Source organism: Panicum hallii, chromosome 5 (assembly GCF_002211085.1).
Source record: "Panicum hallii strain FIL2 chromosome 5, PHallii_v3.1, whole genome shotgun sequence".
In the NCBI taxonomy this organism is placed as follows: domain Eukaryota; kingdom Viridiplantae; phylum Streptophyta; class Magnoliopsida; order Poales; family Poaceae; genus Panicum; species Panicum hallii.
Window position 1 is genome coordinate 2,039,501 of NC_038046.1, and position 26,445 is coordinate 2,065,945.

The following is a 26,445-nucleotide window of genomic DNA, read 5'->3' on the forward strand; positions in this document are numbered from 1 at the left end:
CCGACGCGACGGCCGGCCGGCCCGACACGCGTCGGAAACCAGTTTTGGCAGATCATCCATGCCTCCATGGACTAGGACTACACATCACGGCCGGGCGAGTCCTGATCAGGTCGATCGGCTAGCTGCTGCAACAGCTTTTGTTGCAGCATCGCCATGGCACGGCATTGCTTGCAAAAGCTTCTCAGGAGATCCACCAAATGGTGAAATTGTGATGTTCATTCCAAGAAACTTCTTCACAACCTTTTTTTTCTTCTTGGAGCTAATGTAATCTTCTGGCCAATTTTTTTTTGAAAGCTTGTGAGAAGGGAACAAATTTGTGCCATGATTTGTAACGTGGCACAAGAGCCATGTTGCAACCAAACAGATCGACCTTGCAAGGCTTGCACACAAACGTCTCTCGTCTTCCCTCCTCCCTCTCTCTCTCTAAAAAAATGAAAACGTATCTTTCTCTCTCTACCATCTCTCTACATCCCTCTCTGTCCTCCCCCTATAAGAGGGCACCCAAGGCTTCGGCGCTCTGGGTTGAGAGAAGAAGAGAGAGAACCCACTACTGAGCAGAAGAAGAGAAGGATAATAAGTGAGGAGATCGACGAGGAGCGGAGGAGGGGCGTGGTGGTAGCCATGGACGACTCGGCGCCGGGGAAGCTGGACGAGATCACGGGAGGGGGAGGGGCGCCCGGGGACTGGAGCTATCTCACGTCGGACGGGATGGCTTCCGGCTCCTTCCCGCTCTTCCCCTTCCCCAGGGACGCCCTCTCCACGCCGCCGTCGGCCGCCTCGCTGCTCCTCTCCATGGACCCCGCCGCCCTCTTCGATATCCGTGGCGCCTTCCCCCCGCCGTCATCCGCCGCTGGCGGCGGCGGCTCCGAGCTGCCCGCCTTCCACGACTTCACCTCCAACAACCCCTTCGACGACGCCGGGCAGTTCCTCGCCGCGCCCCCGCCGGCGCCGGCGGAGCAGCACCAGGGGCACAAAGGTGGGTTCTTGGCGCCGCCGCCAGCCCCGGCCTTCGGGATCGACTGGGACGACGACGATGAGATGGAGCACAGCGTCGACGCGTCCTCCATGGCCATCTCGGCCTCCATGGAGAATGCTGCGGGCGCGTCCACGGGAGGAGGTGGCGGTGGCGGCGGCAGCGGGAGGGGCAAGAAGAAGGGGATGCCGGCCAAGAACCTCATGGCGGAGCGCCGCCGCCGGAAGAAGCTCAATGACCGCCTCTATATGCTGCGCTCGGTGGTGCCCAAGATCAGCAAGGTGATCCACCTGTGGCCTCGCCCATATCTATCGCTTCCCATCTGCACTGCATGTTATAGTTTATCCTTTCACTGATGTTTTTGTGATAATGGTGGTGTTGTAGTATTACAGTAGGACTGTAGGACTTTATTGCGATATTGTCACTTCAGTATGTGCGAATTTTGACGATGAATTCATGATTTTTCTATGTTTAGATCCAAAAGCTACTCTTTTGGTAGATCTATGGCGCGCCTAGTGACTATGTTCGTTTGCTTTAGCTAGCAGCAGATAGTGCTTTCATACGTCGAAAGCGGTCTCTTTTTTCATGGTGAATCATATACAGAAGACTATAAATATGTATGCATTTGATTACTCCTTATATAAGACTGTAAATGTCTGTCACGTAATTTTTTAGCACCAAATGGAATTACTGTTACTTTTCATTTCCTTGATGATTGGTTGTTTTCTGTCCAGCTAAGGTAATTTTCATATGTACTTGAAACGTTTCTTCCTTATATGATTCTTTATTTCTTACTTATGGGGGTCTTCAGCTCTGAGACATGCTCAGATTCAATGGTGCAAGATTAACACAGTCCCATGCACAAGATGTTGCCGAAAGACCCATCAGGCATCAACCCATTGCTTGTGAAATAATGAAATCTTTATTATTCTTTCTTTCCGTTAATGATGATTCTTAGTTTTGCGGGCTTTGTTTCTACCTGTTGCTGTTTTATCTAAACAATTCGTGCACATGGGAATTTCACGATGATAGTACTTGTTTGGTTGTAATCAACTTATTTTTCTAATCCATCCCAATGATTAAGAAGACTTGGAAGTACAACTTAAGACATATGGCAAGTTGCAGCGCATCAATGCAGTACCATTTACAATTAACCCATTTTTAATGTAGCAGGACAGCTCATTCATGTTTAACTCTTCTCCTGTAGTGGTTATCTAGTTGATTAGCTCATCAACAGTTTGCTTCTCATGTGACAGATGGATAGGGCTTCCATCCTTGGTGATGCAATTGAGTACTTGAAGGAACTCCTTCAAAGGATCAACGATCTCCACAATGAAATTGAGTCTGCTCCAAGCTCTTCGCTTGTTGGGCCAACATCAGCCAGCTTTCATCCGTCAACACCAACATTGCAAACATTTCCTGGACATGTCAAAGAGGAACTTTGCCCAGCTGCATTTCCTAGCCCTAATGGACAGCAAGCCACGGTTAGTCCCAGTTTGATTATGAACTAATGCTAAGTTGGGCACATTTAGTCACAATCTGAGTCTATTTTATGGTCACATTCGTACACTGAATGTTTACAGTCCATATTAGTACGTTTCCTGCGCAGGTTCTTTATCCTTCACTTCTTTTTTGAGAATTGTGCAAACAAGCACTTCTATACAACGGTAACTATCTGCATGACACTGAATGAGATACACCAATCTTGTCGGCCTCAGGTTGAAGTCAGGATGAGGGAGGGGCATGCAGTCAATATCCACATGTTCTGTGCGCGTAGGCCTGGCATCCTGCTGTCCACAATGACGGCCCTGGACGGCCTGGGTCTCGACATTGAGCAGGCGGTCATCAGCTGCTTCAATGGGTTTGCAATGGATGTCTTCCGAGCTGAGGTCTGTGGTCACCACATCATAACCCTTTCTTCTGATGATGGATTCATTAAGCCAAATCTAACGTCAGTCACCCTCTTGGCACTTCTTATCTCTGTTGTCTCCTCCAGCAATGCGGGGATGGTCCTGGACTCGTGCCTGATGAAATTAAGGCTGTGCTGTTGCACACTGCTGGTCTTCCCAACGCAATGTAGCTGGTCTGAAAACAAAGGGCTTCGATTCGGAAGCGGCAAAGCTGTGCTGTTCATCGGTTTCTGGTTCAAGTGATGAGATGATGCTCGCCATCTAGGGACATGAGTTATGATGTAACTATGGATTTTCTTTCGTTTACTTTCGGGTTTTCTCTTTAGTACTGTGATGTAGTAGAATCTATGTCGTGTGTTAAACAATCTGTTGGATGGTGATGAGATAATCAGATTCAGACATTCAGTGCCGTGTCGGTCAGAGATGATGTGATCTTCTGCATCCAGCAATGATTGTCACTGGCAGTGGCAGGCAAGCTGGATGATTATGGTCCTTGATCCAAATGAATTGAATCCTCTGGGTTCTTGGTAGTATTTATGCTAACTGTTTTGCAGTCAGTGAAGCCTGCCCGTTGAATGAGCTCTGCCCCATGTGAAGACTGGTGTGTAAGGCTACTAGATGGTCGGCTTATAGCTGATAAATTTTCAAGGCTGTGTTGGGAAAGGGATTGGTTGCTTCACTGCTCTGGTTCCGTGATCCCTGCCTGCCTCCAACCTGCAGGATGCAGCTCTGGCCTTGCGCCATGTCCCTCCAAGACCACAGCGAGATATGCAGTGCAGCTGCAGGGCTAACGGTTAAACTTTAAACACATCTATCCATCTAGCCGGGGTAGGTGTGATAATCGAAATTACCATTTAAATGCAAAATATAACATGTAATTGGACCCCTGTGATCGCGAATCAATGCTCCATCAATTTGAGTTCAATTATATATGATCCTGAAATAGTTCAGAAATGGATCCCATCACTTACGGGTGCGTTTGGCAGGGCTATCGGATCTGATTTTCTGCTGAAAACACTCTGCCAAATAATTTTTTTTTAAGAAGTGATTCTCTGCTGATTTTATGAAGTGATTTTGTAAAATGAACTAAGAGCCTAAGAGCTGGAAAAAGTAGCTTTTCCTAATTTTGTGAAGTGATTCTCCTTCCTGATTTTAAAAATTTACGCTAGAGAATAAAAAGAGAATTACTCTGAGCTACATAATCATTTCTCTTGTATAATCAGCTCCCATGGATAATCTGAATGAGATGGAGCCTTTATGGCCTTATCACGTAAACATGAAAACCCGCCTTCTCTTGGCAGTCTCCTGTCCTCCACGGCTGACAGACTAGAAGGGACAAGAAATGGCGACCTCAGTGCGATCGGCGGTCGCGCCGCGCCGCCTCGTTCCAGCGATACCTCCGGCGAGCGCGGGACATGTTCGAGGACAGGCACGCTTCGGTATTCGGACCTGGCCCGGCGGTGCCCGAGGATTGTCAATGGTGGTCGCCGGCTCCACCCGCCGTCGGGCCAGGGAAGGGGGCGACGGGGACGGCTTCCTTGGGGCTCCCGTTGTTGGAGGGTCCGGAGCTGAATTGGGAGATCAGCTGAGCGTGGTGATGAAGTTCGGGGGGACCTCGGTGTCGTCGGCCGCGAGGATGGAGGAGGTGGCCGGCCTCATCCTGGCGTTCCCCGAGGAGCGCCCCGTCGTCGTCCTCTCTGCCATGGGGAAAACCACCAACCTCCTGCTCCTTGTACTGATCGCATCTCACTGCTTTTGATTGATTCCACTTTATGCTTTAGCTGTGCAATCTTTCCCTGCTTTGCCAAAGTTCACTGGATGAATGCATCAAGAAGAATCTTCAATCACCTAAAGTAAAGTTTTCATCTTTTCAGTAATGATTTTCCTTGCAACTAATAAAGGACCCAAGGTCTTTGTAGATGCTAAATACTCTCTTTGTCCATCAGCAATAGCTATAAGAAAAGATGTAGTTAACTAGTACTTAACCTTTATCCAGGATTTACTCTCTCAATGTCCTCGAGAATAAGGATAACTTACAGGACATTCTGGGCATTGTTTGATGTGTACACTGAGATGCAGTATGTGTTCTTTGTTTTAGGCTGGAGAGAAGGCAGTGGGTTGTGGAGTGATCCATGTTTCTGAAATTGAAGAGTGGAACACGATCAAAGATCTACATATTAAGTATGCCTAACTTTCAGACGGTTTACTATTGGAGTACTTGCAACAATTTGAATTGATGTTGATCTGTTTACTGTCAATCCAGAACTGTGGATGAACTTGGCCTGCAAAGATCGGTAATACACGGTAAACCTCACTACATTAATAATCTCTTCTTCTAGTTCATCCAGCATGTCTAAAACTTTCTGGCCTTCATATAACAAGTTTACCTTTTGCTGTGTACTGAACTTTTAGACATGCTGGATGAACTGGAGCAACTCTTGAAAGGTATCGCAATGATGAAAGAGCTGACACTTAGAACCAGAGACTACCTTGTTTCATTTGGAGAGTGCATGTCCACACGGATCCTTGCTGCTTATTTGAACAAAATTGGTGTCAAAGCACGACAGGTACTACTAGACATTTCCCTTTGATCACCTTGAATCAATGCGCTTCACAGGTTATGAGGACACCAACCTACATGATTTGCTGTGATATTCCTCCCCTATTGTGGGATGTCCTCAAAATTTGCTTAGTCACTGAATCTTTTACTGCTTAATCATTTCATGTTCTCAAGTCTCAACTCATTTTGTTAGTTGCATTCCACTTGTATTCTGCAGAATTTTCTCATTTTTGTACTGATTCATTTATTGCTTCCTTTTGTCATGGAGAATATTCATTGGAATTTTTATGATATTTAGAATGTAAACTTGTGTTTCATCGCCTACTCTAACAGTCCAACTTGCTTTGGACTAAAAGGCTTTGTTGTTGTTGTAACTGTAAACTTGTGTGACTGATTCAATATTTGCCATGAACATACTCTCAAGAGCTCGATTACAATATGAAGGGAACATTGTAAATTGAAGATAGGTCGTTGTTTGATTTTCCTTCCTCCAATGTCTCACTGGGATACAACATCCCCTATATATCCATCTGTATCCAACTTCTGCATTATGCCCTGATGTAAACTCATGTTGGTTAATTATATTTTAAAACTCTTATGCAGTATGACGCATTTGATATTGGCTTCATAACAACAGATGACTTTGGTAACGCGGATGTCTTGGAAGCAACTTATCCAGCAGTTGCTAAGAGACTTCATGGAGACTGGATACGGGATCCAGCAATCCCTGTTGTTACTGGGTTCCTTGGGAAGGTATCTCATCAAAAACAATCTATTCAGTAACGGAGCAACTTATTTACTTATCTATCACAACTGCCATTACTTGCACTTGCAGGGCTGGAAATCAGGAGCTGTTACTACTTTAGGCCGAGGTGGTAGTGACTTGACTGCTACAACCATTGGTAAAGCCTTGGGACTGAGAGAAATTCAGGTCTATGTTTAGCCTGAATAGATATCAAATAAACCATATTTTTCTTTCTGAAGACAAAAAGTTGAGCCAACAGTTGATTCATGTTCATCACTAAGCTAACATGTGCATTTCAAGTAAATTGTTGCTTATACCCATTCGTTTCCTGTCTGGTCTGAAAGCGTACTATGCCTGTGATAGGTATGGAAGGATGTTGATGGTGTACTCACTTGTGATCCAAATATCTACCCAAATGCAAAGACTGTTCCATATTTAACATTTGAAGAGGCTACGGAACTTGCTTATTTCGGTGCCCAGGTATGCATTCATTTCAAGCGGAGATTGGAAACCTTTTTCCAAGAAAATTTTCTGTAACTAAGATTGTTAAGGAAGAATATTCTAAAATGGAACTGTGACTACAAGTGATAAATTCCTTTTGAGAACTACTGATTCTTTCTACAAAATGTTTTGAGTGTTTAAGATTGTTCAAGAAGAGGATTCGATAACTGAACTGCAATGATGGTAGATACTGAATAATTCATGTTCATTGGATCCTTTCAGGACTTGAACTCAGTATATTTGACGGTCATAATTCTTCTCAACACACTGAATAAATGCATCTTTCAGTTGCATATTGTTGAAAAATAAAAGGCTGCTAAAAACCCTTTCTTACATCTACACTCTTTAGTGCAATTAAGAGTTCAGAAGATAAAATTGAATGCCTTCTGTTGTTTGTCAGAAATGGAACATAAATGGAATGACTTTGTTCCTTTTTCACGCCTGAGGCTATATATGGAGCGTCGGTGGGCATTTGCATTACTAATCGTAATGAATTGCCATAAAGCTCATGATGTCAGCCTTAGTTACTCCTTTGCTCAATACAAACGAGAAATTTGGGTTCATTATTATGGGTTGTTTAATAATGAATTGTTCCACTCAAATGCAGGTCTTGCATCCACAATCAATGAGACCTGCTAGAGAAGGTGATATACCAGTTAGGGTTAAGAATTCATACAACCCTAAAGCTCCAGGTACCCTTATTACTAAACAAAGAGAGATGGATAAGGTGTGTATCATATTACTTAAGGTGTATTCTGCTATTGTCACGTCATCTGTTTGGCATTGATTTTCCCCCTTTTTTCACTACTAGGTTGTACTAACTAGTATAGTGCTGAAGTCAAATGTCACTATGTTGGACATAGTGAGCACTCGGATGCTTGGTCAGTTTGGTTTTCTGGCAAGGGTATGTCGAGCACTGACCCAATATTGTTTGCTCATATTTCATTATTCTTATATCTGTTTGTATGAGCGTGAGCAGGTATTTGCTATTTTTGAAGATCTAGGCATATCTGTGGATTGTGTTGCTACTAGCGAAGTTAGCATTTCCGTGTCACTCGATCCGTCAAAGATCTGGAGTAGGGAACTTATTCAACAGGCAAGTGCTTCTATCTGCATGCTTGATGACAAATAGTTATACTCTTGCTGAATTCCATTCATTCATGAGGAAAAATAGCAAGTAGAAGTACAAGAGTTTGATACTATGTCTGCTACTAATTCTCTGTTCAATAATGTTATCAATCTTTTAGGAACTTGACAATGTAGTCGAAGAGCTTGAGAAAATAGCAATTGTTCATCTACTTCAGCATAGGGCAATAATTTCGCTCATCGGAAATGTGCGACGGTCATCTCTCATACTAGAAAAGGTATAATACTTGCACATTTTGGAAATAAGTGTTTCTAGGTTGTCCTGCCTTTGCTCTTTTCATACGAGAAACCACACGCTAACCATCTGATAAAATCTTCAGGCATTCCATGTGCTCAGGAAAAGCGGTGTCAATGTTCAGATGATCTCACAAGGGGCATCCAAGGTACTATCTCACTATCCACACTCATCACAGCAAAGCAAACTGGTGAATTTTTGCTTGTTGTATTCATGAGTTGCCTCCAACACGTGCCATGCCTTCATCTTGCGCAGGTTAACATGTCCCTGATAGTTCACGACAGCGAGGCGAAGGCATGCATAAAAGCCCTCCATCAGGCGTTCTTCGAGGACGATGATGTCCTGATACAGGCTGAAGTGGAGAATTTGCTCGTGAGTTGATGAATACAGACCGCCACCTCCGGCATGTTCTCCAGCATCAGCTCCACTTTGCCATCTCCATGCACAGCGTCGTGTATATGTCAGTCAGCTTCCCACTGAATGACTGTAAAAGCACAGCTTTCTTGTTCCCTACTCGGATGAACACCAGTGCGGCTAGCAAAAATGTTTCCATGATCTTAGAGACAGATAACAATGAACAGTAATTGCACGCACCTTTTTGTGCACACATGAATGAACACCATCTGTACTCATGATGGCTTGGAATAATGCCAAAGTAATGGTATGCTCCGGTCGAGCTTGTGCTGGGTTCGCTACTGGAAGTGTTTAGCACAAGTACCAGATCAGGAGGCCATGACACCAGCAACAAGCAAACACGTTCCGACACTGGAGGGGTCGTGTTGTTTTGTTTCTTCCACGACGACTACCGCCGGTCCGGTAGTCTCCTGCGCGCAGCCGCGTCAAAGATGCGGTGCTGGCGCTGGTTCCCGGTCGTTCCCCGCCTCCCCAGGGCGCGGCGGCGGGCCGGACCGGAGAGCCGGCGGGGTAGCTCCGGAGCATTCACTTCGCTACAGCATCGGTCGGTAAACCCAAGCCGGTGTGTTCTTGTCCACGAAAGTGTCGGTGCCTCCATCCAGACTCCACAGGAAGGGAAGACTCGGCGAGTCCAAGCACAGTGGCACGCCATTTCTGCTGCTCCAACCGCTAGCCGCCGCCGCCGCCGCCGTCGTCGTTAGCATGAGAAAAACGAGGTCGTCAGAGACGGCGCCCGAGGCGTGGGCGTGCGGAGTGTAGGCGAAGGCTTGGGGCCCAGCTGCTGCCTGCGCCGGCCACGACGATTAAAGCCGGCCTTGTCGCCACGCGCTTGGACTGGCCTGCGGCCTGCCTAGATCCATTTCACGTCCGCGTCAGCGGTTGGGCCCCAGCCCGGTGCGGTGCGGCGCGGGTCCCACCTGCCTCCCTCCCCCACTCTTGGTGGGCTGGGCTGCTGGGCACCTGGGCTCCCTAGCCTCTGCCGCCCGCTACCAGAGAGCGACGCGGCGGATCCATCCAACCGCCCAAACTAGTCAGTGATAGCTGCCGCGGCTGCTGCTGCTGCCGCCGCTCGTAGTCCCAGCGTGACGACGACACTACAGTAGGCCAGTAGCGCAGCCCACGGCGTCATAAATACGGCAGCCCCACGCCTCCTACTGCACTGCAGTGTAAATGTGCCTCGGAGTGGGGCCTGGTGGGCCCGTCCTGTCAGTTCCGGCATCCCATCTTGTTTCAGTGCAATCTGACGTGCTGCTACAGGCACAAGGCCGGGTGGGGGCAGTACAGCAGGACGCAAGGTCATGATGATTCCCCCTGCGTTCTCCACAGGGAGAACCGGGCGCGCACCGTACCAGATCGCACCGGATCATCGCCCCCCGGATCCAGTCAAACTGCTACAAGTACGTAGATGAGGATCGACATCGAGATCTTTGATCCTTCTTTTTTTTTAGTTTTCAAAAAAAAATAATTCTTCTTTTTTTAGAAAAAAAAAAGGGAAAAAAAATTCCACCAGGGTCCAGTACCCAGTCAAAGCTTCGTCCCGGCTTGGGTGCGGCACACTGCTGCGCTGGCTGCTGCACCCGTGGTAGGCCATGGTTGCAGCAGCACTGCTAGCTACGACAGCCACGATCGTGGTCGCGGCAGTGACCGACAGACGACGCTCGGTAGGATCGTCACGTTCCACACGGCTGCCCTCGTAGGATTGGCACGCCCCGCCCGTCCGGACGCATGGAGGCAGGCAGCGCACAAGACCGGGTGCAGCGAATCTCATCTCACCTCATCTCGTCGCCACGTTTCGACCTCCCTCCGGCGTGCGAAACAGACTCGCGAAAGCGAGGTCACTTTCCAGGGCGGGCACGTTACGCGGCTCTGCTCTGGTGTCCCGGTAAAACATCTCTCTCTCTCCCCCGGCCCCGGTGGCCCGGTCCGCGGCGCGTCAGATGGAGTGGAGGCGGCGGCGGCGGCGACTCCTCGCCGTTCCTGAGCTGGATCAGCGCGGAGCCAAGCCATGTTGACCGGGCGAGCCGGCGCCGGTGCACGCACGCATCCTCCGAGTCCGAGCCAGCGCAACCGCCACTGGGATCGCGAATACGTGGACGGGTCAAACAAGTGGGAAGGAGTTGACGACCCGCCCAGCGGCCGCCTGCCTTCTCGCCGCACACTGTTTTCCCGCGGGGAGGAGAGGGACGGGGACCGAGCGAGGCAAGGGCGCAAGCACGGAGGAGGCAGGCAGGCAGGCAGGCAGGCAGGATCCGCGTCGACCACACCTTTGTTGGTTGGTTGGGCCGGCTCCCTTTCCCTTGCATGGCTCGGCGCCACCAACACTTCGGTGGTTTCTTCCATTACCAAAACACACCAAAAGCAGACACGGATTCGTGTCCACAACTCAAGAGTCCTACCTCGACTTGCCATCCTTGCTCTGCACAATGGCGTGGCACCACCAGGCAAGGAGATAAGGGAGGCCAGGGGGCCCGCCAGAGAATTGCCTCTCCCTCCGGCACTCCCCATCCCCCGGTCATGCATGCCACGTGACAATGGAGGGAGTGGCTTGTGAACGACACGGATTTATGCACCAAGCATCTGAGCAGGGGAGGTCCTCTATAACTCTTATAATACATTCAGTGAGAAGATCAGACATACATATACCAGTGTTTGCCATTTATCTCACGCTACAGAGCTAGCTTACAGGGATTAAAAGCCGCAAATAGCTGGTTAATACAAGGTACTTGCTACCGCTTGCTACTACTGGACTGGATCGATAAATATTTACATCCAAAGGGGGCGAGCAAATCAGCAATAACGATAATGATAACCTTGGCGCTTAAACATTCTGCCAGGAGCAAACCGGGGGGGAGTAAATGGACAGGTCTACACTGCCTACTAAACCCAAACGGATGGGATGGGTTTCAACAGACAAGCAAAAGATTTGAGGTGTTACTTGGCGGGGACCCTCCTCGTCATGCATCGTCAGCTTCCTTCACACGACCTACAGACAACAAAAGCCACAACTGAAAGATGAGTCCCTTTCGGTGCAGCTTATCATGGCAAAACAGCAGGTATCAGGTGACCAAGCATTCAGAATCAAGTCGCTGTAAGGGCACCAGGTGAAGAGCTACGCTTACTACACGACGAATATAACAATGCATTCATAGATATTATAAATTTATCATTCCAAGAAAATTGGCTTCGCTAACAATAGCATGTCATCTTTCTTTTCTTATACATGTTTCTTTAATTATTTGAAAACCATTTGCCATAAATACGACAGCACAAAATATTAAGGACCAACATGGTGGGCTTACCTAGTTATCTAAACTGCTTGCCGCAGGTAGACAAGTCCTACTCATTTGTGGCCACACATAATTCACCAGATGCTAGAGGTTCTTCCTTTCTCGGGGCAGATGATTTCGAGTTCATCTTCTGGACCTCCTCTTTTGTGTAAATGTAGATCTTGCGCACTATGCTGCAGAATTCACTGTTCAATAAAACAATGAACCATGTCAATACTGGAACAAAAGCTCATATGCTTATCAAGCAAGCCCTAAGATAAAAGACTTACTCCCACGGGTCATCTCCCACAAGCATCATATCACCCTCATTGTCAGTATAAACAATCTGCCAGTTCTTGTTAGCAGATACCAATTCACCCTCAAATTCAAACATTTTGTCTAGTTCTGCTTTGAGCTCATCATAGTCACTGAACTTAGAGAGGTCCACGGATCTGCCAAGTGCAACTCCTTGCTTATGAACCTGGAGACAATTGAAAGCGGAGTGTAAATTGAAGAGGACAGACCTCCAGAAAAATGTATTTACCACAAATATGCAATATTATAATATGTAAAACTATGACAGTAAAAACAAGGCATTCTACATGGGAACAAAATCCATTATTTGATCATGAAAACATAAATGAACAAGAAAATAATCCATGCACACAGGAAAGGATCTATCATCAAGCATATCAAGTTTAATCTCTTTCTTCCCAAACAATAACAATCCGCAACACTAAAGATACCACAAAACCATTGAATCAATTACTGAATGGGCCAATAAATGATAGTGCATTCCTAATCATTTGCACAGACTGAATAACATCAGTACAGACAAGTGCATGACCATGAACAGGTAAAAAGAAAGTACCTTTGTACAACTCCTTGTTGAAGCACCCTGGGACTTGCTCTGAATATCTTTTGAACTTTGTGGAGCTTGCTGAATGCTTTTCTCGTTCTCAGTTGCTGTTCCAGCTGTGCTTACAGACCCCTCAGGTAAGCACTCAGTTTGCACGGGTTGCAATTCACTCCCTGATGCTGATGGTTGAGTTTGTACGACATGCTCCCGCATTGCAGACATCGGAGAGCTCAACTGAATAGGAGATGCACTGGCGGTATCAACTTTGAACCCGAAAATCTTAAACCCGCTGCCTTCTCTTGCCTTCTCTAGATCAAATGGAGCAACTGTTGCATGAGGTCTGACCACTCGTGGCTGTTCAGCTTGGGTGAATGGCTGATTTAACCAACTTGATGAGTTTTGTGCAAATCTGAAACCCTGCTGTTGATCACTTGTATTACCATAAACCGTATTCTGGTCGCTCCAGAAACGCAACTCGTTGTTTGCGGTTTGCGTCCTTGTACTTGATTCAACAGTCAGAGAAGGTTGTTGAGGCATATAGAAGTAGGGGTCCGCAAAGCGATGAGCTGAGCCTTGGTCTTGAAACTGATTGTTGAAAGAAAGACGGTGATGATTCTCATCAAAAGTTGGCATAAAGAACCCCTGGGTATCTCCAAATGATTGAGAGGAGGTACGGGCATCCTTGAAAGCCGAACGGGTGTCCTTGAAGTCAGTTTCACGCCTTCCCAGTGGCATCCAATTATCCATAGAGGGTCTCTGCTGAAAACTAGTGTGGGTTTTCCCATTGGGCGATGGCGACCACATCATAGGCTTCTGAACAGTGGCATCAGAGTCAGTACTTTCAGTCATGTTGTTCCTCAAGGTCATCTGCTCTTGACCTTGCAAGACCGAGTTTTGATGTTGTTGTGTTTGAGCAGAACTGATATCAATCTTAGTTGCACCTGCAAATTACACAGATGATTTAAAAATCATTATCATCATCCTTACTCTTATCTTAATACTGAAATGATCTTAAACTTGCCTTCTTTTGTAAGGACTGATGATTCAGGTGAAGGTGGAGGAGCTTGTCTAGGTCTCTTGACTCTAGAAGAAAGTGGAACGGGATTAACAGGAGGTGATGAAGCAGGCTCTATCTTCCACGGAGATACCCTATCTGGGCGTGGGATAGTTGAAGGCTCATCCCAGCGCACCTAAAAACAAAAAACAATCCTCCATAAGCACAAGAGTTAAGATCACAATGGTGATAGTAAAAATTAAACAAGAAGTTACCTTCAAGTATCTCCAACTGGAATCAGGCCATAACGGGTCAAGATTTTCACACCCAACTATAGTACCAGTAAACCTACAAGATAACAATATATCACAAATAGTTACTTTGAATAATTGCAAATAACCCCCACGGATAATGTGGAGACCAGATGACAAGAAACTACGCAAGTACAGAAGGCCAATAAAGCAATTACCTCTGCTCCGGTGCCTCTTCCCCTTCAAACCGCATCCTGAATCTCATCCCAATAGAATAATTGTGCTTTAATGACTCCATATACTGATCATATGGTATGATGAACTCTGAGGGACTTGTCCTAGCATTGACATTTAGAGATCAGACACATGGTTCACTATCTTTAGTTAGAACAAATTGTGGGTTGCAATTTCATGCAAGATAACTAAGATAAGTCAGTATATTTGTCTCAGAAATGTAATCAGTTTGTCGCAGACATGTCAGCATACCTAGGTTTGTAGTACACAGTGAACATGGATTTAGTGTTGATGGCATGCCATGCAGTTGCAAGGACTCCGAGGTGCATGCTTTGGCTAGATATGACTGAAGAAGGTACGTTAGACAACTGCCTCATAGCCCGCCTAACACCAACTCGAAGTTCACCATTTTCTCCTCTGCAGAAGGCATAACAGAAAGTTAGCACTGGATTGGAGAATTGCTATCATGCTGGATGATCAGGAAGCAACAACAGACCTGAGGAAAATGAAGGCGTCCCCAGCAACAAGCCTTTTAGAACTAACAAACACACTCCAGCCACTCTGGAGGAGATGCCTCCGGGGTTGCCCTGACAATTTTGCACAAAGGTATCGATGATCAACATCAAGTACATGAACAAGGTTTTCAGTTGACAGATGCATTGTATCATAGTGAAAATTTGGCTGTGCTAAATTACATTTACTGAACAAGTAGACATCACACAAGACAATAACAAGTAAAGGTGCAACAGATCGAACAAACCCAAAGCATAGATGACTAGCGGAAAAGGTGGAATGAATTACTGCAAGGTGAGGAGCCTAAATTACCACGAAAGATGTGCCGGAAGCGCCACTCCATGCCATGCAGATCCTTCGCCACAAGCTCTTGTGTCGGAGGTGACTGGGTCATATCCTGCCGACCAAACAAAGATGATAAGCTCACCGAATTGGACAAATCTTAAGCAGAAACACATGCATCTCTAGTTCTATTATTAGTAGGAAATCCACAGGGTGTGGAGAACACACACCAGGAGAGGGAGGCACTCGTCGGCGTGGCGGCGCAGCACAGAGAAGCCACCGTGTGTGCTGGTGTCGGACGCGGTGAGAGTCTTGCAGAAGGACCTGACGGCTGGCCTCGGCGTGGCGGGAGACCCAGAACTCGCCTTCTCAGCCGCCGCCTCGTTTTGCTGCACGAGCAAGCCGCGCGCAAGTAAGCATCTGGTCGAACAGGAAAAAATTCCTCGAACACACGCCCAAAATAGACCGCCCGAGTCAGTAGACTACCTCGGGCTCCGGCATGAGCATGATCTGCGCGTAGACCTCGTCGGTCTCCGTCTCCGCCTGTTAAAATTGGGAGAGCATGTGAGCATCCAGACCGAAATTGCTCCCCACATAGAAAAGAGGCGCGCAAGGTACAGAATTGGCGGCAAAATTGGGGGAAAACACAGCGGGAGGAGGAGGAACCTTGAGCTCGACGTTGAGCACGCGGCAGAGCAGCTTGGAGGGCAGATCGTAGAGGCGCATCTGGTTTCCGGCGACCTGGTTCATGGACGCCTCCACCTGAAAGTCCCGGAACAGCACCAAATCAGCGCCCAGAACAGAGCAAACCAGCACCAGCGCGAGCAGAGGAAGGGGGTTGAAGCAGAGGCGAGTACCTGCTCGATGTGGCCCTGCGGGAAGTAGAAGACGAGGTCACCGGGGCGCGGGACGGTGACGAGCGGGCCGGCGCAGGCGCGCCAGAGCTCCGGGTAGAGCGGATCCCCTGCCAGAACACAGCCACCCATCAGCACGAGAGCACGAGGAGCCCGGCCTGAGACGACGAGCGGAAGAGAGACAGAAAAACCCAGCGGCCCACCGAAGCTGACCGGATCTGGGCGTGGGGGGGTCGCGCGTACCTGAGTTGGACGAGGCCTGGGGCGGCGGCGGCGGCGCCATGGCTGCGGGCGGCATCTGCCTCGGATCGGGCGGCGGCGGCGGCGGGGGAAACCCTAGAAGGAGGGAGGGGGAAAGGGGGGAAGGCAGGCGGAAAGGGGGAGGCAGCGGCAGCAGCAGCCGAAGGGGGAGAAATGTTTTTGTGGGGGGAGGAAGGAGATGGGGTAGGGGGATTTGGTGTGGTCTCTTTGTAGGGAGTAGAGAGAGACACACCCACGAGGCTGCTCTCAATCCTAGAGAGAGATAGGAACAAGCGGAGCGGAGGAGAGAGAGGCGAGCAGTGCAAGGCAGGCGCGGCGGCGTTCGGACAAAAAGAAAGCCGAGAGCCGGTGGTGAGTGGTGACCCGACCGCGTTGGCTGGCTCACGCCCTTCCCGTTCTCGCCCGCCCGGGCGGCGAGGGAGGGGGGACCACCGGTTCGGCCCGCGCGGACCGGCCGGGTTCTGCGGGCGGGCCCGGGGCTGTGCTTGCGTGTGCGCGGCTGTCTGGTCTGACCGGCCTGCAGCAGCGATGGGTTGGATTGGAGGGAGGTGGTGGGTGCAGTGCTGTGCAGCAGCAGCAGCAGCAGAGCACTGACGACGGCCGCTGCCGCGCACCTCACCACCACCACCCGGCTAGCAGGCAGCGCAATTCATTGGAGAATGGACACCTACGCCACAACAGTGCCTGCCCTGGCTCCTCTGTAGTCTGCGCTGCGCTGCACCGCCCCTGCTCCGCTGGTTTTGCCTCTTCTTTTCTTTTTCCTCGACGAATAACAAATAAGATTGCCGAGGTTAAAAGTCGCCACGACGGACATGAACCGATGGGCATTCATTTCTGTGTGCTGTGGCTTTTCAGGCCCACTCGCGCCTCCCCCTGGCTTTGCTTCAAGGTCTCGTTAATGGCGTCTTATTGCTAAACGTTACGAGGAAGCTTGATGTGAAATTAACGGCACAGTAAAAAACGAACGGGTCATGAAATCTCGTTGCTTTTCCTTACTCATCACACACATGTGATTTTTTTAGTTTAGTCGTGGAGGCAGTAAAATCCTAAAGCGACGGGGGGCCATTGCTGAATGTGCTCATCGAGAATTGACACGCGGCGAGTCCAAAGTCCGGACGACACGTCGCTCCTCCAGTTATTAGCCCACATTAATACCGCTCTTTTTTATAGAAAAACACGAGATTTTTTCCGGTGGCGGAAATGGACGGGGAAGACTCGAGGCGCCTCGGGCATTCTATTTTCGCGACCAGTGGCGCTCCCTTTCGTCGCGTTTTTATCCCGCGAATGGACTGGTAGCTAACGCGCCCCCTCTTTTTCCTGCACCATGATGGGTTAGGTTAGCTCGGCCATGGCTTTCTTTTCCGCACCCTGGGGTGGAATTCCGGCCGGGCGATGGATGCGGGTACCAAGAAACAAAGGGGAAAGAAAAAAAAAAGGTTGGATTTCCGGCGAAGCAAAGCACAGCTTGATTTGGAAGGGCTAAGCAAGGTCAAGGCTATTTTATCGCGGCCCATAAAAGGCAAGGCAGGGCGAGGCCCTAAACGGAAATCATTAGGCGACGACCCTGCCCGCCCGCCTGGCCTGGCAGCCAAAGTCCTACACGTACTGTTTTTCCTGGGCGGAAAAGAGGCATAAATGGGGGGCATTAACGAGGACACCTCGCTCGTGCTCCACTTGCTGATGGTACTGTTCCCCTACTCTAAGCCGGTGGGGCCCGGGGCTTAGAGGAGATAACCATGCCCAGCTTTGTGCCTGCAAATTACTCTATCGGAGAGCAATGGCGACAATGATATGTGGCCAGCGCTTTCTTCATTTCTTTCTGGTTCTGGATAGTATTATTAGCGCATAATGAAGTGGAGAGGGCGAACAAAGGAAAAGGCAGCGCAGCTCGCGTGCGAGCGCACCATCACCAACGCAACACAGCGCAGAGGCGAGAGGCGAGATTAACAAATAGCAACCTCATCGCTGATGAGGGTTTGTTTAATTAGTAGGATGGGGGATTTGGATGCTCGTCACGGCGAGGGAAAGGGGGGGGGGGCGGCAATAATTGCGGTGTGAAAGGAACAGAAAGTGGCGGGGTTGGGCTCGGGCCGGCCGCGGCCGCGGCCGCTGACGGCGACGGGCGGGCGGGGGCAGGCGCGGCAGTGTCGCGGCATCGGACGGCACGCGGGGGCGGGGCGCGCTCCTGTTCCCGTCGCCGGGGGCCTCCAATAAACTAATCGCAGAGCAGAGGCAACAGTGACAGCAGCAGCAGCATCGTCTCGGCATCCTCCCGATCCATCCATTAATCTAATCCCCATCGGCTAATCCCGCCTCCTAATCGCGCGGATTAAACTAATCCCGTGGCTGTGCGGCATCCGGCTGGCGCCCCGGCCCCACCCCTGACGTGCTCCGCCTCCGCGGGGCGCGCACATGGACGCCGCGGCAATGATCCTAGGTAGGAGGAGGCCGCCCGCGCTGTCTCCCGTGGCCTCGTCGCCGTCATCATTACCGGGTCATTAGCGACGATAATTACCACTACTTGGTGCTACTACTAATTAACAACAGCTGGTGCTCCAGCATTGGTTTAGTCTGCCATCATCGCCTCCCGACGTGAAGACCTAACCCTGCCGCCTAGCCTACCACCACAGGTACTAGTACTGCTCCTGCACTGCTGCATCCAAGGAATCCATCACTGATTAATTAATTAATCCGTCCGGTCCGTTGATTAGTGTACCATATCATCGCTGCCCCTGCCCGCCCTTTTTCTTTTTTATTTCCGCGCCTACTTTGACCACCTCCTCCTCCCCGTCCGGTAGCCGGTCGGCACGGCAGAAGAAGATCGGATCCAGAAGCTAGCACACGCCCAGGACCGTGTTCTCATCTTCTTCCTCCGCAGCTTTCTTTCTTTGGTTCTTTCGGCGTCGCCGCCAGCGGTGAAGCTACAGGAGAGTCATGGCACGGGCTGTCCCTCCAGCTCAGCCGACAGGGCCACGTCGGACAGGGACGCGGGCACGTATGCAGCCCGGCCATTGGATGGACCGTGGCTGGTCTCCGTATTTTGTACGGTGCCTCAAGTTAACCCCAGCCAGCCATGTTAAGTTGTTAACCTCCGCCACCACGCTGCTTGGACTCGGACTCCTCGACCGCACGCTACTATACTAAACCCAGTGCCGGCAGTCTCCATTGGTTTAGCCATCACCTAATTAATTAATTAATTAATTAGACGAAACCGATGCTGACAAAATGATAGTGGAGACGCCCCGACAAACTATAATCCCCTGTAGACCAGACATGTTTTCTTTCATTCCAAATCCAAAGGAAAAAGAGAGAGAAAAGATTAGATAAAAGAACGTGCAGTCCGGCGGGATCAGCATATATTTCCGGAGAAAAAAAAACAAGGAAGAAATGGGCGAGCCGGGAACGGCGACCACCGCTCTTGTCTCTGCCGGTGGATCCTAGCGAGTGTGGTCGTGGTTGGGAGCGCTTGCAGTTTGCTAGGGCTCGTCCCGATGCCCACCTCTTCCGATCGGCAGCGCATCGGGTTTTCCACACCTCTCCTCCGTTTGACCGCTTCCTTCTCTTGTCCCCCGGGTTTTGAGATGCGCCCATGCCTAGGGCTAACATTCTTCAGGGCGAAACTGCAGCACCTCAGCTCGAAGAAACTATCTGAACTGAACACACAGCAATTTGGGGTGGGTGGGGGGGATCTGAACGAGCAGAAGTCCAAACGAAGTCTCGGTTGCCTAGTCACTCCGAGGTAAAAGGCTACGAGGAGGAGGAGCACTAACCTCGTATGCTTCAGAATACGCTACTGCCATGCCTGAAAGCAACGTGGAAATGCCACCGTCAAATTCGACTCTGCCAAGGAATTAGCATTACATAAAAGGTTAGTCAGGGAGTGTGACCGTGAGGAACGCTGAGAGTTGACTCTAACCGACCTTCGCTCGTGGGAGCTACAGCCAAAACAGTAGAGTACCTGTCTGTTTCACAGGACAGCTGCCTCCGGCGCCGGTGAAAACCCAAACCGGGTCTCCGAAATGCCCACGCAAACGCACAGCGAGGGCGAGGAACATTCAAACCACGCGCGTGCTGGTGGTCGCTGTCCCCCGTGTGTTTCCCGTCCAGAGGAACAAAAGTCTCCTCCAAAAAAAAGAAAAGAAAAGGAGGAACGCCACCTGCTACTCCTACTAAGCAGAGCATTACGGAAAACCATTCCCCCAAAGCAAGAGGTTTACACGCGTAACTTCTATAGTAGGCACAAGCACAAAGACAAAACAAAACTCAGACGAGGGAATCCATTTCTGGAATCCGGGCGTGTCTGAAACAACAAGTCAACAAGAAAATAAAGCTGTAGAAATACAGTAGGAAGATCTTGATGCGATACGAGCGCCGTGTGGCCCGAGCAACGAGCCAGAAGATCTCCGGAGAGAGGAGAGAGCAGAGGGGGGCAAGGAGGACGGTGGCGGAGAGACAGACGCCGACAGGTCGTGGCGCCGTGTCGCACGCCTGCCCGCGCCCGTGCCCGTGCCGGCCCCCTCCTCTCCTCCCCTCCGCTTGCTGCTACAGCTACAGGAGACGACGACGCGTCGTGCGCGCGCAGGCAGGCCGATCGAGACGTCTGCGAGTGACCCTGCTGTGGCCTCTCTCTCTCTCTCTCTCTCCACGTACACCGCGTCGCCGGGCCGGGAGGACGACCGCACCCCGAGCATACACCGTATATACGCGTACGGCGTACACCAAGGTCGCCGGGCGCATGTACGTACGCCGGATCGCTGTCGCCGTAGTAATGGCGGCGCATACGTACGCGTACACCCGATGTGATCTGATCTGATCTTCTGCGATCTGATCGTAATCGGCGACGAGGCCGGCCCACCCACCTGCAAGCACGCCCCGCGTCAGGGAGAGAACAAGCGGACGGCCCACCCCACCACTGCGGGAGAGCCCAGGAGTAGTACCGGGTACACACGTGTCAAAGTTTCATCAGGCGGCACTCACCTCGGCGACCATACGGCCCGACAGGCTCGGCCTGGCGCATCCGATGATGATGCCCGTGCTCTCTCTCTCACACACAGTGTGGGTATACGGTGAATACAGAGGGGGTGAGGATGATCTGGGCCGTCCAGCTGCGGATCGGACGGACGGGGAGCTCTTCTCTCGCCGGGACGCGTCTCTGTGGGCCGTACAGGCCGTAGTCTGATAACCCACGGCAAAGCGAGAGGGCAAGTCACGGGCCTGCTGTAGCCTAAGAACTCCGGGCACGCCGTCCTTTTCCTGCTTGGGCCCTCATGCCTGCCTAGGCAGGCCCATTGCCCGCCGTCTCTCCAATTATTATATCGCTCTTCCGCATCTCCCGTTTCCCCCTTTTGTGTACGACGATATCCAACAAATGGCTGGGGCATTGCCCCAATCTTTTTCTCCAAAATTCGAGTGCTCAATTTTCACACATACTAGCCACCTATTTGTCAAAACCAAGGCACTAAGAATTCAAATCAGTGATGCTAAGCATCGTATTTGTATGAACCAAGCTTGGTATGCCAAGCATTTCCCCAGCACCAAAATGTTGCTAACACAACACAGTCGATTCACGCAGTAAGTTCATGGCATCGTTTCGGGAAGCGAAGCCCTTGTATAGCTTCAAAAAAAGATAGAAAGAAAAGGTCGAAAGAGTCCCCTAGCCCCCTTCTTTTTTTCCTGCCGCATGTCCCTTCTTTAGCGCATGTTCCTTCCCTGTGCCTACTACTATTTCATCTTTCCGCTGCCAAGAGAAATGGAAAGGAAAGGTGACCACCGGGGAACAGCTGCTCCTTTCAGTGCCCACATGCAAAGCCTGCAATGCGGCATGCATGCTGTACTCTCTCTCTCTCTCTCTCTCGTGCGATGCCCTCGCGTCCTCGCACTGGGCCCCCTTCTCGTGTTACGCGCCTGGCCCACTGGCATCCATGGCCATGTACATTTGTACTGGCAGCACCTTGCTTTGCCTTTGCTCTTGCACAGAAAACCCTAGCAGCGGTCCTGGCAACAGGCCGCGTCGCTGCAGGCCTTGCCATCCTGATCTGCTGCACTGTGCAGGGCTCGACATTTTCACAAGGCCCATCCATGCCATTCAGGCCATTGCAGTCACCGCCAGCCAGGGCAGGTAGAGGTAGACAGCGAGACAAAGAGGCTGGGTGCCAATAAAAGACTTCTGAAATGGTGCTTGGAGCTCTCCAGAGCCAGGGACAAGAAGATAATTTTACCAATGACCCGGCTGGCCTCACATAGGATTCTTATTATTTTCCAGCGTCAGACAGAGTCAAAGAGTCTATCAGAGTCTACATGAACAAGTTGCACATGGAGGCAAGCACAGTGAGTGGCCAGCAGTTCATGAGCACAGCAGTGCTCTACTTGCAAACATGTGAGATGCAGGGAAATGCCATGGAAACAGTTGGGCCCAACAGCCTGTTAAATACCGGGCATCATAGTCACAGGCAGAGTGGTGGAGCCGGTGTACATGATGGGTCTCTATGCAACATCACAACATCCTTCTACAGTAGTTTTCAAAAAAAAAAAACATCCTTCTACAGCTTACAGCAACAGATCCATGCCACAGAGCTTTCTACAAAGACATATTCACAACTCATGGGCACAACATGAACAACCCAGGAAGCTCGACCGTACCACCAGCATGTAGCTACATTTTGAATCACAGCAGGGAGCAGCTGCTGCTTCTTTGTGATTCTGAAACTGTTGCTTCCCTTGTGGACCATCTGGCTTGGACACTCCAGCTCCAGACACTAAAAGCTACTGCACAGTCACCTGTGCAACAGTTAGAGTTGATCCAGCATGATCCATCGCCGTGCCATGATGGAAGATCAACATATGCAGCGCTCGAGAAATGATTTGTGATGATTATAAGCTGTGGAGCTGTGTTAGCATCGCGACGAGCTCATCGCTGGATGGCCGATCGACTGGCGAATCTGAGAGGCAGACAATGGCAACCCTAATGGCCATAAACATCTCCTCTTCTTCACCCTCATCTCCTAAGATGCTACTATCCAGTGCTTCTTTTGGATCTGCAGATTGCTGCATATGCCGGAGCCATCTGGGGAGGCCACCCCGCCCAGTTTCTCCCGAGAAGAAAGGATCTGTTGGGTCTCTCCCAGTGAGCAGTACGCCCAGGATCATGCCAAGGGCATACACATCACTCTTATCTGTGTACCTGCACCATCAAATAGTTGAATTCATATGAGATGAGGCACCAGCACGTGCAAGTCATCATGGTATTAAATCGCCACAAACGAAATATATGGAAACAATCGACCACAGTACTTGTACAGAAAAGATCAATTACATTCAAAACAATCAATATACTTCCAACTCAAGGAGCGTAGATTTAAAATCCACCATGGTTGAAACAAAGCATTAATCAGATCCATCTCCTTAGTTGCGATAAATGAGTCTGTTTCTTTTTTCTCTGAGAAAGGTATATGACTCTCGTAAAAGTACTAGCTTAGGAATTACGCCTCGGAAATTTTACTGGCATAGCTTGGCATGTCATAAAAGAGGGTGGGATATGAACGACGGAATCAGAATGCCAATCCTCAAAGGATTTATTCTCTGATGGAGATATGGAAGGTCCGAATGAAAAAGCATAGTTATGAAAATTTTAGGACAAAATAAAAGGGAAGCAGCCGGTATTCTGTATGCGTTCATGCAGGAATATATGAAAAGCATAAGTATCAAAGGCAGGGGCAAATGGAGGTCTTCTAGCAAAGTAAAGATTCTCATGTCGCAGAAAGCAAAAGTTGGATACCTTCACTAAGCCCAAGGGATAATCATCATTTTTATGCTTTACACCTTCTCTGTTACTCTTCTCACCATTTCAAGATAAAGAAGAGTACTAATAGTAATTTGGAAAACTGAATGGTAGCATCCACAGGCCAATGAGTGAGAACTGTCGAGTGGGGTAAGAGAATTAGTTTTTTTTTAAGGACTCCGTTGATGCAACATGGAAGTAGTAACTAGTAAGCAACTAAAGGGTCTTAATATTTGTTTTGCCAGACAGGAGATCTGTCAAACTGACACTAGGTTTTCCAAATTGATGCTAGGATGCTTTTGGTGTCACTCCATATCCATGTAGATGTCAGATGTAAAGTATGATCTGATAAAATCATTAGAAGATTATATTTTAAATCTACAATGTCAACTAAACTAGACAATGCAAAAAGAAAATACTATACATCACAAGTCCTTTATCTTAATATTTCTATAATGAAATGCCTTCAGTTATTTGCATGGCCCGAAATTCTTACTAGAACAGTTGACATCTAATAACCAACACCAAAATGCTCAAATTCTACAGCACATTCTTCTTGTGGTAACCTTCTACGCAGTGAGAATGTTATATGATAAACATGCATTCAAGAATGCTACATAAGTAAAATTGAGCTGAAATTCTAAAAGATTATCACTTCAATTTAAATTTCCTTCTTCGGTCTAAAATTCAATACCATGGTAAAGGCAATGATAAATCTGAAAGTATTGATTTGTATCATCAAGTATCAACAATAAGCTAAGGGCCCTTAGAATGTGGGATTTCATTTTCATCATCCCTGCCAGAATTAGACTCTTTGCTCTGAAATTCATGCATTCCAAGAGGGGGCCAGAATATTTCAGGGATTTAACTGGTAACAAATCAACAAAAAAAACTGAAACTGGTAATGCGTGTATGTTTACCTGCTGCTCTGGTAGCACTCTGGAGCTGCATAGAGGCCACTGCATAATTCTGGATCACCTGAACCTGCTGCAATCAGCCTTGCAATACCACAATCTGTCAATATTGGTTCAAAGCCTTCGTCCAGCATCACATTCGATGGTTTGAGGTTGCAATGGAGTATCCTTGGACTGTACTCAAAATGCAAGTGCCTCAATCCCTTGGCAATTCCAACAACAATCCTGCTCCTGGCATCCCAATTGAGGCTGACCTGCTGTGATCTCACCCTCTTCATCAATTCCTCGAGGCTGCCCCCAGGAATGAAGTCATACACGAGCGAAAGTCGGTCAGCTTCGCGAACATATGCCTTCAAGGTCATTACGTTCTGGTGCCTCACCCGGGCAAGGGCCTCAAGCTGCCTCTGCACCCTCCTCATGTCAGACTTGGATGTGCTCGGGGACATTGACGGCGAGGCCTCCTCCGGGCGGTTGGCCGCCTCGAGCCGCTTGACGGCAACAGTGAGGTCGTTGTCAAGGGCCAGCTTGCAATACTTGCCATGGGGGCCATGGGCGAGCGGCTGCGCGGAGGGGAGCGCGGCAAGGAGGTTCTTGGGGGAGATTTGCGGGGTGAAGGAGACAGGGCCCTTGACGATCGCGGGCGCGCTCTTGGCGTGGAGGATGGCGACGCGGATGCCGTAGAGGAAGGCGAGCGCAAGGAGGAAGCCGGAGATGGAGCCGAAGAGGACGCCGAGCGCGATGCGGCGGAGGCGCGCGGCGCCGCCGGCAGGCGCGCGGGGAATCGTGGACTGCGGTGGCGTGGGTGAGGGTGGCGGCGACTGGGTGGGCATGGGCTCCGAGTGGAGCGGCTGGGAGGAGGCGGGCGCGCACAGGGCGAGGAAGGCGAGCAGGAGGAGAAGGGTGGCCAGGAGCGGCGGGGTTTTGGTAGGGTTCTTGCTCGTCATCCTAACTGCTTGCTCCATGATACAAGAACCAAACTTGCTAGGAAAAACAAGCATAATTCCTTGGGCGAGATAGGGGAAAAATGATCAATGTTCAGGATGAAAAGGAGGCTCAGGATGCCAATTTCTGCTCACTTCTCGCCTACCTTGCACTTTTCCTCCATGGAAATCAAAGAAGAACACGAGTTGCAAACGATACCACAAGCGAGGAACTTGCATACCTTCAACCTGTGCATGGTCCTCGTGATCTTTACCCACAGAAATTTGGCGAGAAGGGAGATGAAAAGGCAGCCGCCCAAGGCGAGAGTGGCGTGGAGCTTGGAAGGGGAAGTACCGGACGAAAAGAACCAGGACAAAGACAACAGCGAAGAAACGCCTCCTGCTTTCACCTCCCAAGCAGGCGGCTCACGCACCTGTCGCCTCCCACCACCAAGAAATCAAGCGAGATTAGCGGGACTCGCCACAGCACGGAGCACACTCTGCAAGCGTTGATCTCCGCGACAGAAATCTCAACTTCCCCCTTCTGCTCTCGCTTCACTCTCAGCTCTTACAGGCCCTCACTTCACTGATACCGAAGCCGTGTGCTGCTCCCTCCAGAAAGCTTCAAACCAAAACGACAGGGAGCAAGAATTATCCAAAGCTGGCTCGCTCAACCAGGGTCACTGCTTGCAATAAGTTACTCGGAGAGCAGAGCAGTGTGGCATTGGTGCGGGCGCGTAAGGATCCGTTTGGTTTGAAGAGATTTATTGTAAGTCCATAGATCTCTCGTACATAGAGGTTTATTATAAGCTCTCAAAATAATATTTGGTTGTAGG

General features: G+C 49.6%; 4 protein-coding genes across 5 annotated transcripts; 2 read left to right on the forward strand and 2 right to left on the reverse strand.

Annotated features, from left to right (window-relative positions):
• The first annotated feature begins 503 nt into the window (after positions 1 to 503).
• On the forward strand, positions 504 to 3,305 carry LOC112891821 (transcription factor ICE1-like). The gene is made up of 4 exons (XM_025958791.1): positions 504 to 1,254; positions 2,230 to 2,457; positions 2,692 to 2,862; positions 2,970 to 3,305. The coding sequence occupies exons 1-4, from the start codon at positions 622 to 624 to the stop codon at positions 3,051 to 3,053; spliced, it is 1,116 nt and encodes a 371-aa protein (XP_025814576.1). The 5' UTR covers positions 504 to 621; the 3' UTR covers positions 3,054 to 3,305.
• Positions 3,306 to 4,165: 860 nt separating this feature from the next.
• On the forward strand, positions 4,166 to 8,765 carry LOC112895656 (aspartokinase 1, chloroplastic-like). The gene is made up of 13 exons (XM_025963637.1): positions 4,166 to 4,615; positions 4,982 to 5,064; positions 5,147 to 5,187; positions 5,296 to 5,450; positions 6,047 to 6,196; positions 6,279 to 6,374; positions 6,552 to 6,668; positions 7,297 to 7,416; positions 7,501 to 7,593; positions 7,669 to 7,785; positions 7,937 to 8,053; positions 8,156 to 8,218; positions 8,326 to 8,765. The coding sequence occupies exons 1-13, from the start codon at positions 4,226 to 4,228 to the stop codon at positions 8,449 to 8,451; spliced, it is 1,668 nt and encodes a 555-aa protein (XP_025819422.1). The 5' UTR covers positions 4,166 to 4,225; the 3' UTR covers positions 8,452 to 8,765.
• A 2,308-nt stretch (positions 8,766 to 11,073) lies between these two features.
• On the reverse strand, positions 11,074 to 16,180 carry LOC112892917 (auxin response factor 4-like). The gene is made up of 15 exons (XM_025960017.1): positions 15,981 to 16,180; positions 15,741 to 15,847; positions 15,550 to 15,645; positions 15,370 to 15,426; positions 15,114 to 15,272; positions 14,914 to 14,998; positions 14,585 to 14,675; positions 14,341 to 14,505; positions 14,073 to 14,192; positions 13,879 to 13,951; positions 13,631 to 13,799; positions 12,622 to 13,550; positions 12,041 to 12,231; positions 11,784 to 11,956; positions 11,074 to 11,467 (listed from the first exon to the last, which is right to left on the reverse strand). Exons 1-14 carry the CDS (start codon positions 16,033 to 16,035, stop codon positions 11,821 to 11,823), a joined length of 2,433 nt encoding a protein of 810 aa, XP_025815802.1. The 5' UTR covers positions 16,036 to 16,180; the 3' UTR covers positions 11,074 to 11,467; positions 11,784 to 11,820.
• A 6,224-nt stretch (positions 16,181 to 22,404) lies between these two features.
• On the reverse strand, positions 22,405 to 26,445 carry LOC112891425 (inactive leucine-rich repeat receptor-like protein kinase CORYNE). 2 transcript variants are annotated; one of them, XM_025958277.1, is made up of 3 exons: positions 24,696 to 26,445; positions 23,773 to 23,913; positions 23,044 to 23,178 (listed from the first exon to the last, which is right to left on the reverse strand). In XM_025958277.1, exons 1-2 carry the CDS (start codon positions 25,685 to 25,687, stop codon positions 23,811 to 23,813), a joined length of 1,095 nt encoding a protein of 364 aa, XP_025814062.1. In that variant the 5' UTR covers positions 25,688 to 26,445; the 3' UTR covers positions 23,044 to 23,178; positions 23,773 to 23,810. The 2 variants fall into 2 exon arrangements, with proteins under 2 accessions (XP_025814061.1, XP_025814062.1); XM_025958276.1 differs by lacking the exon at positions 23,773 to 23,913 and having other exon boundaries at positions 22,405 to 23,178; positions 24,696 to 26,427.

Coding starts and splice junctions, on each gene's coding strand:
- LOC112891425 (XM_025958276.1), bottom strand. CDS start 25,687: ATGCTTGTTTTTCCTAGCAAGTTTGGTTCTTGTATCATGGAGCAAGCA. Junction 23,179..24,695: donor GAGTGCTACCAGAGCAGCAG/GTAAACATACAC, acceptor TTGATGGTGCAG/GTACACAGATAAGAGTGATG.
- LOC112891821 (XM_025958791.1), top strand. CDS start 622: ATGGACGACTCGGCGCCGGGGAAGCTGGACGAGATCACGGGAGGGGGA. Junction 2,458..2,691: donor CTAATGGACAGCAAGCCACG/GTTAGTCCCAGT, acceptor TGTCGGCCTCAG/GTTGAAGTCAGGATGAGGGA. Junction 2,863..2,969: donor TGGATGTCTTCCGAGCTGAG/GTCTGTGGTCAC, acceptor TGTCTCCTCCAG/CAATGCGGGGATGGTCCTGG.
- LOC112895656 (XM_025963637.1), top strand. CDS start 4,226: ATGGCGACCTCAGTGCGATCGGCGGTCGCGCCGCGCCGCCTCGTTCCA. Junction 7,786..7,936: donor GTAGGGAACTTATTCAACAG/GCAAGTGCTTCT, acceptor TCAATCTTTTAG/GAACTTGACAATGTAGTCGA. Junction 8,219..8,325: donor TCTCACAAGGGGCATCCAAG/GTACTATCTCAC, acceptor CATCTTGCGCAG/GTTAACATGTCCCTGATAGT.
- LOC112892917 (XM_025960017.1), bottom strand. CDS start 16,035: ATGCCGCCCGCAGCCATGGCGCCGCCGCCGCCGCCCCAGGCCTCGTCC. Junction 13,800..13,878: donor CCAGTTGGAGATACTTGAAG/GTAACTTCTTGT, acceptor TTTTGTTTTTAG/GTGCGCTGGGATGAGCCTTC. Junction 12,232..12,621: donor CAACAAGGAGTTGTACAAAG/GTACTTTCTTTT, acceptor AATTGTCTCCAG/GTTCATAAGCAAGGAGTTGC.